General features: G+C 43.6%; 1 protein-coding gene across 3 annotated transcripts in view; it reads right to left on the bottom strand.

Moving 5' to 3' along the window:
- HECW2 (HECT, C2 and WW domain containing E3 ubiquitin protein ligase 2) overlaps positions 1-20,330 on the bottom strand; it is a 535,594-nt gene that overhangs the window by 51,688 nt on the left and 463,576 nt on the right. For all 3 annotated transcript variants that reach the window (XM_030209455.1, XM_030209456.1, XM_030209457.1), the window contains 2 exons: positions 19,012-19,121; positions 849-969 (listed from right to left, as the gene is read on the bottom strand). In XM_030209455.1, the coding sequence (XP_030065315.1) occupies positions 849-969; positions 19,012-19,121 (231 nt within the window). The remainder of the gene's footprint in view (positions 1-848; positions 970-19,011; positions 19,122-20,330) is intronic.

The raw sequence follows: 20,330 nt of genomic DNA, 5'->3' as shown, positions 1-20,330 counted from the left end.
CATATATCAGCTGCATACATTTACATCTGCTCCTGAGCTGGTGTAAATGTACACGGATGCAATACAGCCACAATTTTGATAGTTTTTTTTTTTACCCCAGGAATGGTGACAAGAAGACACATACTTTTACATCACCTGCGTATAGAGATGTTCTGGGGCTGACTTTGTGTAGACTGTGGGCAGAGTCATGATTTATATGTCTACATTATAAAATACCCACCTACACGTGTACTTTACATATCAACATTTATGTCGCTCTCAGACAGATATAATTATCTGCAGTTTCAATTTATCCATGATTAGCGCCACTTTTCCCCCTAGTATTTTATAAACATTTCTGGGGTTCTTTTCTTTTCACTATTTTAGTAAATCATTTTGACCTACCTGTTAACAGAATGCGGTATAGCAAGCTTTTAATAAACATAAACGTGCGAACTTATAGCACACAATTCTGCGGATGCATAAGGCCATGCAATTTTGTAAAAAGCCTTTTCCATGTGTAAAACTCACTTTACACACCCTTATTACAATTGCTTCCTTAGAGGTCAAATATCACCACATAGGCATACAAGTTACATGGGTAAGTGGCACCGCCTCCAGAATACCCTAAATCTCACCTTCTTTTTGGATGGATAACAGAGCAAATATAATAGTTTATACATCCAGAATGATCCATTCTAGCACCTCCAGTATTCTGTTTTTAAAAAGCATTTATGCAGTCAACCTCTCTGCTGAGTGCATAAATGCTTTTGCATATTGATCTCCTTGTATACTAGGGGAAGAAGGAGCACATCCATTGCTGGCTTGGGGGCGTGGCTTCTGGTGTCTAACAGGAAGTTTCTACTCACTTTAATTTCCCAGGGCCTTGTCCATATCCCTTTGTTTCCAACTTCCTATAGAAGTTCCTCAACTTGGCCTCAAAATCTCGCTTGTAAGGAGCTGGAGCTCGGGCATTGGCACGCTGAGTACCTGTGGCAAAAAGGAAGATAAGCATCAAAGACTACAAGGCACCTCACCACAGGGCGACCAATCGGAAGGAAGTTAAAATCCAAGATCACTCAGAATTTGCTGGGAAAAGAAAAGCTATCTTAGAGAACCAAAAGAATGTGTTTATCCACCAACAGTTTTTTTTAGCACTAAGGGGTACATTCTCAAAAGGTTGCTGAAATGTAGGCGCCAGGATGATGCACACTAAGCACAAATTCTATGACGGCAGATATGTGTGCAACTGCTGTTCTAGAATACTAGCACAAGTCTGCATTTTCATGCCAAACTTAGACACGTATACGCTAGTATTCTATAACTCTGCCTGACATGCCCTGACCCACTCATGCCGCACCAATCTCCATGCCCCCTTTGAAGTTGCACTCTGGAATTTGAATGTACAACTTATAGAATAGTCACTATTAACATGGGCGTAGATTGGGGGGGGCGAGGGGGGCATTGCCCCCCCAAACGAGTCGCACCGGCGAACTGGCGGGGCTTAATTGTGTCTTCCCCGCCGGCGCTGCCTCGGTCTCTGACTCCCTGCAGCATTTTTGTCCGTCACCGTCAGCGCTGCCATGCATTCTCACAGGCAGCCTCGTTCCCGCTCCCCTTTGCTGCGTCCTCCGGCTCTCTCTGATGCACTTCCTGTTTAACAGGAAGTGCATCAGAGAGAGCCGGTCGGAGGAGTGGAAGCCGCAAAGGGGAGCGGGAACGAGGCTGCCTGTGAGAATGCATGGCAGCGCTGACGGCGACGGACAAAAATGCTGCAGGGAGTCAGAGACCGAGGCAGCGCCGGCGAGGAAGAGCGAGGCAGCATGCTGGCTGGTGGCAGGGAGAGACAGTCACAGGAGCACTGTTGAGGTGATGGGGTAATGCTAGGTAGAGGTGAGCGAGAGAGGTGGGGAATGTTGGTGGGGGGAGATGCATGGGGGAGAGAGAGGGAGAAATAATACTGGATGTGGAGGAGGAGGGAGGGACAGCAAGAGAAAAGGGGAAATGTTGGAACATGGAAGTGGGAGGGAGGGAGACAGAGAGAGATGCTGTATGGGGATGGGAGAGATGCTAAAAGGGGAAGGAAGAGAACGAAAGAGATAGATGTTGGGCCCAGGGTGCAAGGAAGAGAGATACTGAGAGTGATGTGGGCAGTGGGAGAGAAGAAGGAGGGAAGAGAGGTTGTACATGGGGATGGATGAGAGGGAGGGATAGATATACATTAGAGGGGAAAGAGAAAAAGAGGGAGATTGTGGATCCAGGGACAGAAGGGAGTGAGGGAGAAATGCTGGACAATTGGAGGGAGGGGAGAGAGACAGGAAGAAATGCTGGACCACAGGGAGGGGGGGGGGCTGGAAGATACTGGGGTGTGGATGTGTGTGTGGAAGGGACAGGGAGATATTAGGCTACAAGAAGAGAAAGGGAGCAGGCGTGCTGGGCTAGAAGGTTGGAGGGAGGAAGATGCTGCAAATGGTGGAACTATTTGGGAGAGGCCAAAGGGGAGGTGGGAAGGAAACAAATGAGAGGATGATAGTGATGGGGGGGGGGGGGAGAAATGTGGTAATGGAGAGTTGATTAAAGATGAAAGGAAATGGAAGGTTGGAGGAAGGACTGAGAAGAGAAATGGGGCAGCTAGTGGGTGAGAGAAGGAAATGGAATTTGATAGCTGAAAACTAAAAAGGAGAAGGATGAGGACGAGGGTGAAATTTAAGTGAACAGAGAGGCAGCAAAGAAAAAAAAACAGAGGAAACAGCTAAAAAAGAAATAATGTGTCAAAGGTAGGTGTAGTGAAGGAATGGAATAAGACAGGAGAGAAGAGAAAAGACAAATGGACAGCAAGCAGTTGAAGGAGAATTAGCAGAAAGACAGGAAAAGAGGAAACTGGAACCAGCATGATTGAACAGTAAAATGGCCAGACAACAAAGGTACAAAAAAGTATTTTATTTTGAATCTATTAAATGGAATATCAAATGGAAAGAAGACACTGCATAAAACAGAAGACACTGGGACCAAAGCGAATAGAAAAACTAAATGATCAGACAACAAAGGTAGAAAAAAGTATTTTATTCAGAATTTATTAATTGGAATATGTCAGCTTTCTGTGAAATTTTGCATGTAAGTTTCAATTTTTCTGGTATTGCTGCATGCTGAGTCTGACATCGAGTTAACTTTCCAGTTCAGTATTTTGCCTTCATATTTTTTGCTTTCTAGTTCCTTGTGTCATGTCTGTTGTGTCATGTGTTTTTCACGAGGTAGTGTATTGGTGTTTTAGAGCCTGGTGTAATTACAGTTCTGCCTTTTCACGCATAAGGTTGCAGCTCGTCCTGTCCTTGGAATTAGTGCTGTTATGGTTTAGTAAGGTTATGAGTGTGTTTTTGCACAAGTTTGTGTATAGTGTGTTGCAGTGGAGAGATTGTGTGTTGGCTTTACTGAGGTGGCACCAAAACATCAGAAAGGGTGTAGAGCCTAAATCATGACACACTACCTCTTGAAGGATCTACATATAGAGCTTATGCATTTCTAAGGTCAACACTGGCATGGTATGGGAAAAGGGGTGGGGAAATACTACTGGAGTGGAAGAAGGAAAGAAGGAAGGAAGGGAAAAAGAGCTGGCTTGATATCTCATACATATTCATTATGGTTATTCCCAAAAAAAGCCAGCTTTTTTTCCCTTCCTTCCTTCCTCCATATTAGCATATTCATTTGCATATGTATATATGCAAATGAATATGCTAATATGCTCCGCTTTGCCCCCTAAATGAAACAGTCAAACTACGCCTATGACTATTAAGGCCAATTAGTGCCTATTAAGTACAATTATAGTCTATTATTGGGTATTAACACCAACTATTAGCTTATTATTAAGCTTACATGTGTGACTGACCTTATTCTATAACTTGTGTGTTATTCACAAATTTGGGTGTGCAACTTTCTAGAATCAGGGGATGAGTAAGAGTGTAATTTTATAAAGAGGGTGCCAAAATTTAGGTGCAAAGAACATATGTAAATGACCAGAATCCTGGCATATACATGCATTATGGGAATTTTAATTAACGTTTAACTCGTGCTAACAGACATTGGTGTGTTCTAAATGCTACGTGACCCATAGGTATAAATAGGATGCACAACATTTAGTACATGCTAAGTTGTAGTAAAAGGGCCCCAATGTGTGCACATAAGTGCATAAACACCAATATTTTGGCTATGTGCTAATGGTGTCTAAACACCATGATGTATAGTCTGAAGATGGGCACAGAATGCATACATTACAGAATGTTACAGTTTACACATGGTTTTTAGCAACTTAGGCATGAGCATTTATTCCAGCTCTATAACTGCGTCTATGTTATATGCAAATATTTGCCCTGCTATACCAGCATTCTATAAAGGAAAGTAGGTGCCTTTATAGATTAAGCTCCAGGTAGGCACCCCTTTATAGGATTATCCCCCCCCCCCCCCATTAGTTTAATGCAATTTAATGTAATAATGATATACCACAATATCAAAGTGGCTTACCATAAAACAAGAATGAAGCAGTATAAAACAGAACTGAACACAAAAACACAAAGTATATGAAACAAAGGGTCAGCCAGGAGAGCTAAGGAAGAGAAAGAAGAATAGCTGAGTAGTCACTGAGGCACCACTCTCACCCATGAGAACCGGTGTTAAGGCCAAAAAGGGAAAAAAATAGCCAATATTTATTTATTTATTTATACAATTTGATAAAAGGTTTTTCTAGTAGACAATCAGAATGGTTTATAAAAATGACCAGAAATACAAAACAATGTCTAATCCCAACGTACTCCATTCAAATCCCTTAAAAATAATAAAACAATAGCAAAAGTAGAATAAAAATGGCAAAATGTAACACTATCAATACTCCTAAGACACTCGTTTCACAACCCTTTTCTAATTTCCAAAGGCTAATGTGTAAAGCCTGGTTTTAGGCCTGCCATGAAACAGGTATATGAGCAATCTAGTGATCCATGGTCCATGTGTCCAAGATTATTAATAGATTCCATTTATGTTATTTATTGATCTATTTATGTATCTTAACATACAGCTTAATTATTACAAAAATCTTTTTATTGATAATTTATACAACAGTACATTAAAGCAAAAGAACACAATGACCAAATCCAACTTCAACAAGAATTCATCCATAAACAGCATTTAGATATTCCTAAACAACAGATCAACAAATATTTATTTTACTACCCCCTCCCTTACCAAACCCCATCATCTCCTTTTGTTAATAGACATGCCAGTAAATGGGAGGTCTGGTTTCTTATAACTTCCTATTAAGCTCTCAAAATAACACAAAATTAAGGTTTGTTAGAGCTTATTTCCACTTTTTACAGTACTTTAACAGCATGCTTCAGATCCATCTGGTCTGAAGGGACACATTGCATCTGCATGATATCCACACTCCAGACTGGCAATTGATGACATAAAATGCCCCTGCTGCTGTCTCAAACTGTAAAAAAAAAAAACCCCTCAAAAGTTGTATATTATAGGCTGGATTTGGTATATGAGGCTGAAAAACTAGCATTGAATAGTATTCTGTAAAGGGTGCTTCAGGATATTATTCTATAAAGGGCACCGAATGGTATTTTATAAAGGGTGCTTCAGGATGGTATTCTATAAAGGGCGCCAAATGGTATTCTATAAAGGGCACTTCAGGATGGTATTCTATAAAGGGTGCCGAATGGTATTCTATAAAGGTGTTATTCTATAACAGGGCCCATCCTCAGTAACCACTAACTCCTCCTTTTCCTAAGAGATCCCATGTGTCTTCTCCCATGCCTTCTTAAACTCTGACACAGTCTTTGTCTCTACAGCCTCCACCGGGAGGCCATTCCACGCATCCACCACCCTTTCCGTGAGAGTATTTCCTCAGATTTGTCCTAAGCCTACACTGATCTGTCATTTTTGGGATGTTTCGGTGCCTTGCTTCCATTATAATAGTGCATAATGCTAGATGCCATATAAAGAATTCCCCTATATGTTACTAGAGTGGAGGGGTAGCCTAATGGTTCAGTTCCCACTGCAGCTCCATGTAATTCTGGGCAAGTCACTTAACCCTCCATTGCCCCAGGTACAAAATAAGTGCCGGTATATAATATGTAAACCATTTTGATTAATGCCATCCCCTTTTCCCTTTCCTAGAAGCCACCATATTATGAATGACATCACAACATCATATCTCCAACTCCTCAGAAGGACGTTTTCAGCATCGGTCCTCATTTTGTGCACTGCTGGCCATGTGTCCCAGCACTCCAATTCAACCAGCTTAGAGCAAAGCAGTAAAGATTCTCTCCTCTGCTGTGAAACATGTGTAGAGTAATCTTGGAAGTATAATACTCTTTTGCTTTCATAGTTTAAAGTCTTACTGCTGTGGAGCAATTGCAGGATGTCCATTTTATGGGCAAAATTTAACAACTTTAATTTTACCACTCATGGCCTAGCGCTATAATCTCACTTCAGGTCTAACCTGTGGGCACTCTTGATGTGGAATGGGCCTGCTGTATTATTCAACTATGTTCTCCTGAAGCTATTTTTCTAAGATGTTTCGTAGTTCCACCTCTGAAAATAATTTCAGAGATGCCCACTAGTCTCAGTTTGTTTCTTTGGAACTAATTTTCTAAATTGCTGATCTTCTCCTTAAGTTGTGGAAGCTCGGTATGCATGGCACTGCGTCCCTCTTTTGCCCGATGCACTGTTTTCTTAACCACTCATTGATGACAGCCAGTAAAATCTGAACTGAAGCCTTCCAATTGGTTGTGCACCGATTCTAGTATTTCAAAAACCAGTTGAGATTTTTTTTTTTGTCAAGGGCCTTCTCCACTGCCACAATCACTTCGGCAGTAATTTCCACTGTCCATATGGATCCGATACAAGTGCTTGCTATCTTGGGATATAGAGATCAGCCTTTCTCCTTGTTTTTTTTTTCCCACTGTTTTAATGTCATACCTCCATCTTCTGGAGAACAAAAGATCTTCATTATTACACTACTGCCATGTAGTTTAGTGGTACAGAAAGTTAATTAAATTGTGGGGGGAAAAACCCAGGAAGACAAGGCATGCTTTGGAACAGGCCTAAACATGTTCAGCTCTGTTCATTGCATCATGTGACCTCTACAATCTTAAAACAAACTCATCTGCACTAGCCATGCATTATCACCACCCACCAGCCTACAATCCTACATGCTTCCTAGGATTCTTTGAGGAACTTGAGATGGAACCCAGCATTGCCTCCTCCTCCCCCTACAACTAATTTCCCATGTACTAGCAGAGGTCTCACTGATCATAACATCCAGTTACTATCAAGCTAAGTCAGGTTTCAACCATTGACCTAAAGGTGGCAGGCTTCCTCAGCCACTTCACTGACCTATCTAGTCCCCTACCATCTTACATCCTGAGTGTTTTAAGAAAGTTTAACCACACTAACCAATAGCTAGCAGAAAATAAACATTGGGAGCCTTTAGCCCTGAAATGCAAACCCCTTCAAACTCTGAAACACATAAGGGGCATTTTCAATTTGATGTCTAAATCTGATTTTCGATGTTCCACAAAAAACGTCCAAAAATCCAGTAGCAAACATGGCCACTTTCAAACCAGAAAAATGTCCAACTTTTTGTTTTGAAAATGGTCATTTGCTAGATGTTTGTGTGCTCAGTGCATCTAGCTTTTGGACCATTTTTGAAAAAGAAAAAATAAATCCATGGGAAAAAAATGCAATAAAAACCAAGCCACTGGGATGTATGGGGGGGAGGGAGGGGCATTCTTAGTACACTGACCATACAGACATTCCAGAAGAGCAGTGGGGCACCCTAGGGGGCACCATAATGGGCTTCATTTAAAAGATGCCATGTACACATCTCACCATTACCCCTTATATTGTATGGTAAGCCCTTCAAAATCCACCAAAAACCTATTGTACTCAACTACACTACCCCTTATTTTTTTACTTTTTTAATGTTTTTGTTACATTTGTACCCCGCGCTTTCCCACTCATGGCAGGCTCAATGCAGCTTACATGGGGCAATGGAGGGTTAAGTGACTTGCCCAGTGACACTACCCCTTATGTCTGCATGTGACACCTCTAAATAGGTACAGTAGGTATTCAGTGTTTTTTGGAGGGCTCACACGTTCCACCACAAGTGTACCAGTTAGAATGGGATACTGGCCTGTACAGTCCACTGCATTGACCACCATACTCCTGGGACCTGCTTGCTGCTCTAATAGGAGTGGCCATCATATCTGAAGCTGTCATAGAGTCTGGTATGTACTATCACTCATAGGAGCCAACTTTTCAAAATGATTGGGGGTGCTGAAATTTTTTATTTTTTTACAGGTGGTGCATTTCCCCCTCCCTCCCCCCTTCTACCCCCTCCCTCCTCCACCCTCTCCCCTCCTCCCCCCATATCCAGCAATTCTCCTCTATCCCCTGCCCTCTCCTCCATTCATATCCTGCAATTCTCCTCTCTTCTCTACCCTCCCTCCCCTCTCATCCATGTCCAGCGAATTCTCCTCTCTCCCCTGCCCTCCCCTCCCTCCATCCATGTCCAACATGTCTCATCTCTCCCCTGCCCTCCCTTCCATGTCCAGCGATTTCTCCTCTCTCTCCTCCCCTCCATTTCCAGTAACTCGCCCCAACCACCACCTGCCCCTTTTCAGGCCCCCTCTCCTCCGAGTTCCAGCCCCCCCTCTCCTCTGAGTTCCAGGCACCCCTGTCCTCCCCTCCAAGTTCCAGCCCCCCTCCTCTCCTCCGAGTTCCAGGCCCCCTCTCCTCCGAGTTCCAGGCCCAACCTCTTGCGGAAACAGGAAATGAGGGCAGGACCAGAGCTGAGAGAGCAGGGAAGGCTGAAGCGCTGAGCCTGCTCGCCTTTCACTGCTGCTACTGGGACTGAGCGAGGCAAGGTAAGATGAGTTTTAAATTCTGAAAGGCAGGAAGGCAAGGATGGAGGACTCTTGAGGGAGATGAACACCACTTATGATTTTATAAAGCTCTGAGTGAGATGTTCTAGTGAACGGCCATATTGTTCCACAGGAATCTTTTCCCCCTCAATACTCAAAAGCATTTAACCAGCCAGGATCGGCACCTGGCTGGTTGAATGCCCCGATATTCAGTGGGGGACAGCTATATTGGCAGACACAGAGGGGCATAATCGAACGGAAACGCCTATCTCCATGGGCGTTTATCTCCGAGAACGGGTCCGTGAAGGGGCGGGCTGAACCGTATTTTCGAAAAAATGGACATTTTTGAGCTGGGCGTTTGTTTTTTTTAGCGATAATGGAAACTAAAAACACCCAGCTCAAAAACGTCCTAATCCGAGCCATTTGGTCGTGGGAGGGGCCAGGATTCGTAGTACACTGGCCCCTCTGATATGCCAGGACACCAACTGGGCACCCTAGAGATCAGTGCGGTGGACTTCAGAAAAAGCTCCCACATGCATAGCTCCCTTACCACGGGTGCTGAGCTCCCAACCCCCCTCCCCCAAAACCCACTACCCACAAATGTACAACACTACCATAGCTCTTAGGGGTGAAGGGGGCACCTACATGTGGGTACAGTGGGTTTTGGAGGCCTCCCATTTACCAGCACAAGTGTTACAGGTAGGGGGGGTGGGCCTGGGTCCACCTGGCTGAAGTGCACTGCGGTACCCACTAAAAGTGCTCCAGGGACCTGCATACACGCAGGCCTCTAGGACTTGCTACTGCTGTATAACATTGGCACACCAGTTGACACCTGAAGACTAATCTCTCCGAAAACGTCCTTTATTGGAATAACCGCATTTACTCACAGTTAACTGCAGATCAGAGGTTCTGCCCCACCACTGGCAATGAGTCTCCCTGGTAGTGAGATTAGCAGGTCAGAGCTGGCAGAATGCTGTACAATGCCCTCTTTCAGCCACATACAAGGTAAGAACTAAGTTCTCTAACGTGGCTAACACATGGAAGGGATCTAAAACTGGCTTACAAAAATGGCCACTACCTATTGGACTACCGGAAACACAACAGGGCACACTCTGACCCAGTAGGCAGGGGGAAAAGCACCATGGGAGAACAGCCTACCAACTACCAACATCGTGAGACTGTAACACAAGCTAATGAAATCACGGAGCCCAATACCCTACACCCACCATAATGCAATGCTGATGTGACCCTGTAGTGCACCCGAGACCCACATCTGACCCAGGGAAAGGCTGTGAGAGGATCGAACATATTCTGCTGTCATGGAGGTGGGTACGGAATTTGAGGCTGGCATACAGGCTGGGAAAAAAAGTTTTTAAAGTGGTTTTTTTTGGGTGGGGGGGGGTTAGTGACCACTGGGGGAGTCCAGGGAGGTCATCCTCGATTCCCTCCAATGGTCATCTGGTCAGTTGGGGCACTTTTTTAGGACTTGTTCGTGAAAAAAAAGGGTCCAAAAAAAGTGACCCAAAATCGCGGTAAAAATGCCTTTTTTTTTTTTTCAATTATCAGCTGAAGACGCCCATCTCTCCTCAGCTGCTAACCACGCCCCAGTCCCGCCTCTGACACGCCCGTCAACTTTATTTGTTTTCGCGACGGAGTGCAGTTGGAAACGCCCAAAATCGGCTTTCGATTATACCGATTTGGGCGCCTTTGCTAGAAAAACACCCATCTCCCGATTTGGGTCGAAATATAGGCGTTTTTCTCTTTCAATTATAAGCAAGACAACCAGCTACCTGCCAATTTTCAGCCCCATTTTAGTGGCTATATTTTGGCCACATGATATGTGGGATATCTTTGGCCATTTAAATAACCGGCTAAGTTTGAATATCAAAAATAAATCAGATATTCAATGCCGGTCATTGGAAATGGCCCGGGGTTTAGTGGTGACCAAGGGAGTTAGCTGGGTTCACTCCCACGATCTGTATATCGGCCCTTTTGTGAGACATACTTTATAGAAGTGATAATCCCTGCTGCCTTGGTGAATTTGGGCAGCCCAAGTTATGTCCTGCACAAAAATGAAGGAGCTAATAATTAGGAGATTTCCCAGTTTTCAGTGATTAGCTGTGATGCCATCATTTTGGGTTAACACTTTAATAATATAATTGTAGGCTAATGGCTTTTGTAACTAACAGACACAAGACCAGTATACCGTGTGCCACATTTCAATCCATGGCTTGACAGTGATACTGTACACTGTCACAGATAAACCCAAAAAAGGGAACAAAAATGATAAAGGGGATGGGATGACTTCCCTAGGAGGAAAGGCTAAAGCGGCTAGGGTGCTTCAGCTTGGAGAAAAGACTGTTGAGGGGAGAAATGATAGAGGTCTATAAAATAATGAGTGGAGTGGAACAGGTAGACGTGAATCGCTTGTTTACTCTTTCCAAAAATACTTGGACTAAGGGGCATGCAATGAAGCTACACAGTAACAAACAAGAGAAAATATTTCTTCACTCAACGTGTACCGTATTTTTCGGACTATAAGACGCACCGGACCATAAGACGCACCTAGGTTTTAGAGGAGGGAAATAGGAAAAATTTTTTTTTCCTTTTTCCCTCCTCTAAAACCTACGTGCTCCGGTGCGTCTCGTCCGAATCCGTCCCTCCAAGTTCGGGATCGCCGTCAGGGTTACCTCCTCCCCCCCCCCCCCACCGGCCCTGTCACCACCTCTCCCCTTACTCACGTGATCTTCCCTGGTGGTCTAGTGACGTCGGGGCAGGAAAGAGCCCCCTCTTTCCTGCCCAGCGCGCTGCTCTCCATCCTCCTGTATGCATTGCTGCCTGACGGTCTCAGCGAGATTCAAAATGGCCGCCGTGAATTGAAGTCTTGGCAGCCATTTTGAATCTCGCCGAGACCGTCAGGCTGCATACAGGAGGATGGAGAGCAGCGCGCTGGGCAGGAAAGAGGGGGCTCTTTCCTGCCCCGATGTCACTAGACCACCAGGGAAGATCGCGTGGGAGAAGTGGTGACAGGGCCGGGGGGGGGGAGGAGGTAATCCTGACGGCGATCCCGAACTCGGAGGGCGGGCGGCCTGGTAGACAGCCAGCCAAATCTACCTTCGGACTATAAGACGCACCCCCCATTGTCCTCCCAAATTTTGGGGGAAAAAAATGCGTCTTATAGTCCGAAAAATACGGTAGTTAAATTCTGGAATTCGCTGCCACAGAATGTGGTAAAAGCAGTTAGCTTAGCGTGGTTTAAAAAGGGTTTGGACAGGTTCCTAAAGAAAATGTCTATAGGCCATTATTAGGATGGACTTGGGGAAGATCCGCTGCTTGTTTCTAGGATGGGCAGCATAGGATGTATTGTACTGTTTTGGATCCTGCAAGGTGCTTGTGACCTGGATTGGCCAATGCTGGAAACAGGATGCTGGGCATGATGGACCTTCGGTCTGTCCCAGCATGGCAAGACTGAGGTACTTATGTCATTGGAACCAATGAGGTTCAGATGTGTTGAACAAGGGGATGGGGGGAAGGTGATGTTGATGGCTGTGCTATGTTCTGCTGGAGTATCTGCTGCTGGCATAAAAAAAAACATTGGAAACAGCAACCTGGAAAAAGGCTTCTCTTCCAGTCTCAGATATAAGGGATCTTGTTATACAAGCAAGGGAGCACTGGAAACTGCAACTGAGAAATGGCTTCTCTTCCAGTCTCAGACATAAGGGATATTGGTATATTGACAAAGGGAGGAGAAAAAGAGGGGAGACACAAACGAAACCCTTGCTAGCAAATCTATGTAGTGTTGTGCAATATTGAGTTACTATTAATTAGTTACTGCAGTTAATTACTTTCTTAAAGTAATCAATAAAGTAATTATCTACTTATGCATAGGTTGAATCTACCGTTTAGCTATGTGGATTACAAATACTGAAATAAATAAATTCGATATCCCAGTAACTGTAATTAGTTACTTTTGAAGAGTAACTAGCACATGATGTGAGATGACAGAGGATGTCAAAACTGCTTGAAATAAGCATCAAGAGATGAAGTTATGCAATACTCACATTGGGGTTGTGTATAACAGTAGTGTAGTTACCTGGGGCCATGGGGGCCTGCCCCCTCCCCCACACATTTCATCCGGGACCCTGGTTTTGCTGGTGGGGGTCCCCAACCCCCGCCAGCTGAAGCCTTGTTCAGCGCCAAGTCTCCGGCGCTGCCGCATCGCTTGGCCTGCTTTCTCTTCCTCCTCACGTCCTGCACTCTTCTTTAAGTAAAACTGAGCATGCTCAGTTTCACTTAAAGGAGCATGCAAGATGTGAGGAAGAGAGAGCAGGGCAGGGAATGCGGTGGCACCAGAAACTGGTGCTGAACAAAGCTTCAGATGGCGGGGGTTGGGGACCTCCACCAGCAAAACCAGGCTTCAGCTGGTATTTGCTGCTGTAGGGTGCAGCAGGGTGGAGGGGGGAGCAGTGAGGCAGCGGGGGTGAGGCAGCGGGGGGTGACAGCGGAGCAGCAGACTAAAATGTGCCCCCCCAACTTGGGCTCTGGCCCCCTCCCACCGCGAGGTCTGGCTACACCCCTGGTGTTGACATTGTAAGTAGTAAACTATGCCATACTTTGCATTATTTGAATATTTTTACTGCTGTAATTGTCTGTTGTTTATGTTTGATTTATTCTTAGTGTACACCACCTTTTAAAAAGGCAGTAAATACTAATAAATAAATAAATAAATAAATTAGTTACTCTAAGCAGGTAACTGTAATCAGTAATCACTTTCATAAATGAGTAATGTAATCACTGTAACTAATTACTTTAAGCTAACAAGTATTCAGTAACGGTAATTAATTACTTATGAACAGCAACCAGCACAATTCTGAGTCTATGTCATTTTGAAGAGTACTGGGAAACTTCTTTGAGGGATGCTGACATGATAATCAAACATTAACAATTGCATGCCCTTTACTACACAAAATGAAGCATGCACACTCAACCCCACCAAGAAAAATTTATGGTTCTTGACTCACATATACCTTGTATATGGGGTAAAATGGTTTTCTTAGAAATCTTTTTTCTTTTTGGTTGTTGTAACATGAATAATGTCATTTCCTTTCTGTGGTAGGAAGATCTGACATGATACATGATGAGACATATGGTTTAAAGCACTTCCTGTGATAACATCTTTCTCTCTTCATAAATAAAGAAATCAGGAGATCACTTAGTGAGGCCACATGACTTTTTTTTTACTTCCCCTGGCGTGATAACTCATCCTCTCCCCTCCCCCCTTGATGTAATCATTTTCATAAAGAACATTTCATTTATCTGTTTCTGTGCACCTCTTGGTTTGTCTAGATTAAACTGTTAATATTTCTTTCATGCACAAGTCTTTGCTGGACTATGCAAACCGCACAGTATGCTGCATGGTCCACACTTGCAGCCTCTAGTTATACTGCACAGTATGTTGAGACTGGCAATTTTCTGAAACTCACATGAAGTTATGAAGAACAGATAGCCAGAGCTTGTTCAAGGGTTGTATGCACCCTAGGCAAATCTTCAGCCTTACACCCCCCTCAGTTAACTTTCAGGCCACTAGTTCCCCTCCCCCATTAATATTTTGATATTTAAACTCAATGAACATGACCATCACACAAAATTCCTATAAAAATGCAGGTTAAAGTATGTGCTGATGGTTCTTTGAGTTTGTGTGGCTGACAAGGATCTACTGTTTTGCTTTGACTGCAGCTGCCCTTTGCTGCTCCTGCCCTAGGCAACTGCCTAGTCTGTCCAATGGTTGGGCCAACCCTCCAGATAACAACTCACTTTAATTTGCAGTACATTCATGAGTTTGCTTTATTATACTAGAATGAGAACTGATGGAGACAAGTACTGATTATCTGCTGTAATTCACATGAAGAAAATCAAACCAATGATGAAACATGCTGAACCTCAGCCCTCCAATACCCTTTATTGTCCTTCTAGAGAAGAAATTTCAAAGCCTTTCTTTACCTGTGCATAGAGCTTGTTATGTGTGTACATTTATCTGCAGTGAGCAGAGGTACTCATGGGAGTGGGGTAGGGCAAAACTTTCATGTACAGGCACACTTTTGAAAATTCAAGCAAATGCGCCCAATTATGTCCAGAAAAACTGTGTGCCCCAAAGAGCAGGTGTAAATATAAGCACACTGTTTTCCAGGAGTAATTTTCAAAGCAGCACATGTGTAGCACTTCCTCTTTGAAACTCCTGCAAGGCTGGATTAAAATATAGGGCCCTGTTTACTAGGTGCGCTAACTTTTTAGCTTGTGCTAAAAATTAGTACGCGCTAACAATTCCTATTGGTGTCTCTATCATTAGCGTGCATTAATTTTTAATGCACACTAAAAAGTTAGCGTGCCTACAGCGCAACTTAGTAAACACGGCCTATAATGCCAGACTCCATAGCATCACAACATAATTGCTGCAGAAAGACTGGAGTCTACCCAGTGCATTTTTTCTAGCAAAAAAGGTGCCGGTACTCAAATGCCAGGCCACCCTTCAGGGGTGGGGTGATCACTGAGGGATCCACCCCCACAACAGCCAGGCCCCCTGCAAGTCACAGAATCTATGACAAGGCAGAATTGGTGTGTAGAGCCTGAGCTCTTTCATTAAAACTTGGGGACCATGAGTCAATTTTAACAAACAATGGAAAAGGTGCTGGTACTCAGTACCCCCCAAGTACCCCCTCAAAAAAAGCCCTGAGTCTACCACACCCTTGCTTAGAGTACAACTTGAACTCTGCAGAAAATTCAAATGGAGGTAAGGTGGTTTCAGCCTAACCTTCAGGTCACTCTTCAGTAAAATGTCTTGAGAATAACTCGAAACATCTAATCTAGAAATTTGAAATTATTCCTCTATTCAGCAGCATTATGGAGTGAATTCTATAAGGAGCCCTTTTACTAAGCCACGTAGGCACCTACGTGCACCCAACTCACGCCAATTCGGAGTTACCGCCGGCTACCGCGTGGCCCGTTTGGCAATTTCATTGTTTACGCACACCCAAAAATATATTCTATTTTCTGGAGCACGGTGAAAATCGAGCGATAACTTCAACTTGACGAACGTATTACTGCTCAGTTAATGTAAGAGACCTTACCGCTAAGTCAACGGCTGGCGGTAAGGTCTCAGACCCAAATTAGATGCGCAGCAATTTTTATTTTGCCGCACGTCCATTTTCAGCAAAAATTTTTAAAAAGGCATTTTTTGCAAGCGAGCTGAAAAATGGATCTGCACGTGCCCAAAACCCGCGCCTACACTACCGCAGGCCATTTTTCAGTGCATCTTAGTAAAATGACTCCTATATGATGCCCAAAAAATTGGTGCCAAAAAAAGCACTATTCTATAAACTGAACATCCACAAAATGCTTATTTCCCCACCCATAGCCATGCCCCTCTTGTACAGTTTATTATTATTATTATTATTATTATTTATAGCATTGGTATCCCACCAATTTGCAGGCTCAATGTGGTTTAAATTTGCCGTAATGGCGATTGCCATTTCCGGTTAACAGAATTACAAATGGTATTGCATTAAGGTGTGTACATACATGGTAAAGAATAATACATTATGGTATTGCATATAGGTTCCTGAGTGGTAGATTGCATTGTAACATATGTTAGGTCATCAATTATAGAAAGATCGTTTTCGACATAAGGATTAAAGTGGTATTGCATAAGGTGCGTACATACATGGTAAAGTAGAATACGTTATGGTATTGCATATAAGTTCCTGAGTAATAGATTGGATTGTAACATATGTTGAGTCATCAATTATAGAGAAAACAGTTTAGACATTAGGATTAAAGTGGTAGTGCTTGTTCATTAATAGAAGTGAGGTTAGTCAGTAAAGTGATAAGAGTTCTGTTCTGTCTAGTTCGTGATCAGTCTTGTTATTTAGAAATTAGGATGGTTGTTTATGCCTTCTTGAACAGGTCAGTTTTCAGTAGCCTTCGGAAGATAGCTAGGTCTTGCGTTGTTTTTATGGCTTTCAGTAGTGCGTTCCATAGTCGTATGCAGATGTAGGAGAAACTGGTTGCGTATGTGGACTTGTATTTTAGTCCTTTACAGTTGGGGTACTGGAGATTGAGGAATGTGCGTGCTGATCTTTTTGCGTTCCTGGTAGGTAGGTCTATAAGGTCTGACATATAGGTCGGGGCTTCCCCGTGTATAATTTTGTGGAACAGGGTTCATTACAGAATACGCTTAGTGAGTGGTGCATGTAAATTCTAATTATTGCCAATCAGTGCTCATTATTGCTTAAATGCTGTTATCAACACTGATTAGTTTCTTAAGCCAATTAAGTTATGCATGTTATAGAACATGCCTGAATTTCGGCACAGATCTCTAGGCGCTCTAAATAGAATCTGACAATCTATGTATAAAATTCCGACTTTCAATGCTACAGAGGCAATTCTATAAGTGGGCATCTCCATTCTGGCACCCCGATGACACGTGGTGATTGCCTAATCTCACATGGCATTTGGGTGCCCGGATTCCATTATAGAATACTAGAGTAACTTGGTATCAGTGTGCCTAACATTTACACGCGGGCAGTGACACCGTCATAGACCTTGCATAAATGTGGCAGGAACACATGTAACTGACAGTATTCTGTAAGTTACGCATGTGAGTGTAAGCCCCACCTACATCCCCACCCATGCTCCACTCATGTATACGCCCCTCGCCCTCTGCGTTTACATGCTATGCCACTTTTGCATGCTGTTGAGAATAGCACTTTGAGGGGCATAATCGAACGAGCGCCCAAGTTTTCCTGAGGGCGTCCTCGCAGGACGGCCCCGTGAAGGGGCGGGAAACCTCTATTATCGAAACAAGATGGGCGTCGATCTTTTGTTTCGATAATACGGTCGGGGACACCCAAATCTCAACATTTAGGTCGACCTTAGAGATGGTCATCCCTGATTTTCGGCGAAAATGGAAACCGAGGACGCCCATCTGAAAAACGACCAAATCCAAGGCATTTGGTCGTGGGAGGAGCCAGCATTCATAGTGCACTGGTCCCCCTCACATGCCAGGACACCAACCGGGCACCCTAGGGGGCACTGCAGTGGACTTCACAAATTGCTTCCAGGTGCATAGCTCCCTTACCTTCGGTGCTGAGCCCCCAACCCCCCCCCCCCCAAAATCCCCACTCCAAACAACTGTATACCACTACCATAGCCCTAAGGGGTGAAAGGGGGCACCTACATGTGGGTACAGTGGGTTTCGGGTGGGTTTTGAAGGGCTCACATTTACCAGCACAAGTGTAACAGGTAGGGGGGGGGGGATGGGTCTGGGTCCACCTGCCTGAAGTGCACTGCACCCACTAAAACTGCTCCAGGGACCTGCACACTGTCATGGAGCTGGGTATGATATTTGAGGCTAGCAAAAAAAAAGTTTTTTATTTTTTTTAGGGTGGGAGGGGGTTTGGGGACCACTGGGGGAGTAAGGGGAGGTCATTCTCGATTCCCTCCGGTGGTCATCTGGTCAGTTTGGGCACCTTTTTGAGGCTTGGTCGTGAAAAAAATGGACCAAGTAAAGTCGGCCAAATGCTCATCAGGGATGCCCTTCTTTTTTCCATTATCGGCCGAGGATGCCCATCTCTTAAGCATGCCCCAGTCCCGCCTTCGCTACGCCTCCGACACGCCCCAGGGAACTTTGGTCATCTCCCTGATGGACTGCAGTTGAGGGCGCCCAAAATCGGCTTTCGATTATGACGATCCTGAGAGGATGCTCATCTCCCGATTTGTGTCGGAAGATGGGCACCCTTCTCTTTCGAAAATGCCCGTTTGTCGCCTTACTGACACTTTCATGGGTAAGTGTAAACCCACGTGCCGAAGTGGCAGTATTCTGTACATTTATGTGTTCAAGTGGCATGTAAAGATGAGCACCTTGCTATAGAGTTGTCCTTAATGCATATAAGACCCCTGGATATAAATTAAAAAAATCAGTTATACATTTAGCACATCAAAAAATGTGTAACTGTTCTTTGAATAATGACCTTGTTGAATATAAGACACCCAAAACAGAAAATAAATAAGGTTTTTGGATGGATCTATTGAGTTGCAACTGGAATCGATGGCACTATACCTGGAGAGTTCTGAGGAGAGGACACGGGGGACCCTCGAGGCGACTGGCAATAACTGGGGTGAAGTAAGGCATGTGGAGGCACATACGACATTATCTCTTCTTCAAACAGACTGGCAAAGGGGCATACAAGGAAAAAGAATTAAAGAGAGAACGCATTAGGAGAACAAAGGCATTCTTTTACACTTTCTAGTAATGGATGTGTGAATGAAGCCTCTAGTGCTAGCCTGTGGATACCTGAAAACCACTTCCATGTGCCCAGATTACTAAAAGCATAGATTTACTGTCTTTAAGACAATATTGTTGTTATTTTAGAACTTAACTCTAATGGATAACTGCAAAGATCTCATTTTCTCACAGTAAGCTTCCACAGTACTTTAGAGTCTCTTTTCAAACATTTCTTCCCATGGACATGTTTATATCTGAGGCTTGTTATATTGCCTTTCATAATAAAATGTCAAGGCAGTTTACACTTAAGAAAATAGAAGAAAAGAACTCCATCAAAGTAGACAGAAAAGGGATAAATAGGCACTATAAATATAATGCTGAGCCATCTGAGGAGAAGTAGTTATTACAGGCCCACTCCACCAAAAACACTGCACGGACAACTATAAGCCATCAAATGCAGGTTTAGAAACTTCAAATAACACATTTATCAACTGATTTCCCTACAAAGTAGCTGAGCTGAATTAAATGTCGCTGGCAGAGAAAGAGGAGAGGATCTGAAAGAACAGACAATGCCTACTAGGGCCACTTCCAAAGACAGACATTGTCATACCCCTCTCTCTCCCCCTCCCCCACTCCTAAATCTCATGCATTTAACAAGCAAGTTGGCGCAAACCTGTAAAAGTTTACATCAGTGTTTTTATCAACATACTGCTTTTACAAGTAATGGTCCTCAAGTTGTTTTTATAACAGGGCACTTTTGATGATAACTATCAGCCATGCAAAAGAGTTTGAGATGGTCCTACTTACGATCCTATTTTACATTTTAATATAAGTACATGTGCTCAAATAAAAGTTACAGGACTGATACTCCAATCAAATCCATATATTGGCAGGAAATTTAGAGAATTACAAAAAATCAGGAAGATCAAATCCAACCAACCAAGTTAAACCTTAAACTCACTATAGTAAACTTGGGTTCAGAATAATTTATCTTTTTATATATACAGTATATATATATATATGCACTTTAAAAAAATGCTAAAGTGTTTTAAATTGTTTTAAATGTGCTCAGACCATACCGTTTACACCCATTATATCCCCAAGAGGAATATGTGGTGGTGTCACAATGGAACCATCATTGCACATATGATGTT

The sequence above is a fragment of the Microcaecilia unicolor genome, chromosome 7 (assembly GCF_901765095.1).
Source record: "Microcaecilia unicolor chromosome 7, aMicUni1.1, whole genome shotgun sequence".
NCBI lineage: Eukaryota > Metazoa > Chordata > Amphibia > Gymnophiona > Siphonopidae > Microcaecilia > Microcaecilia unicolor.
Note: the sequence above shows the minus strand (reverse complement) of the source record. Positions and strands in the feature narration are given on the sequence as shown.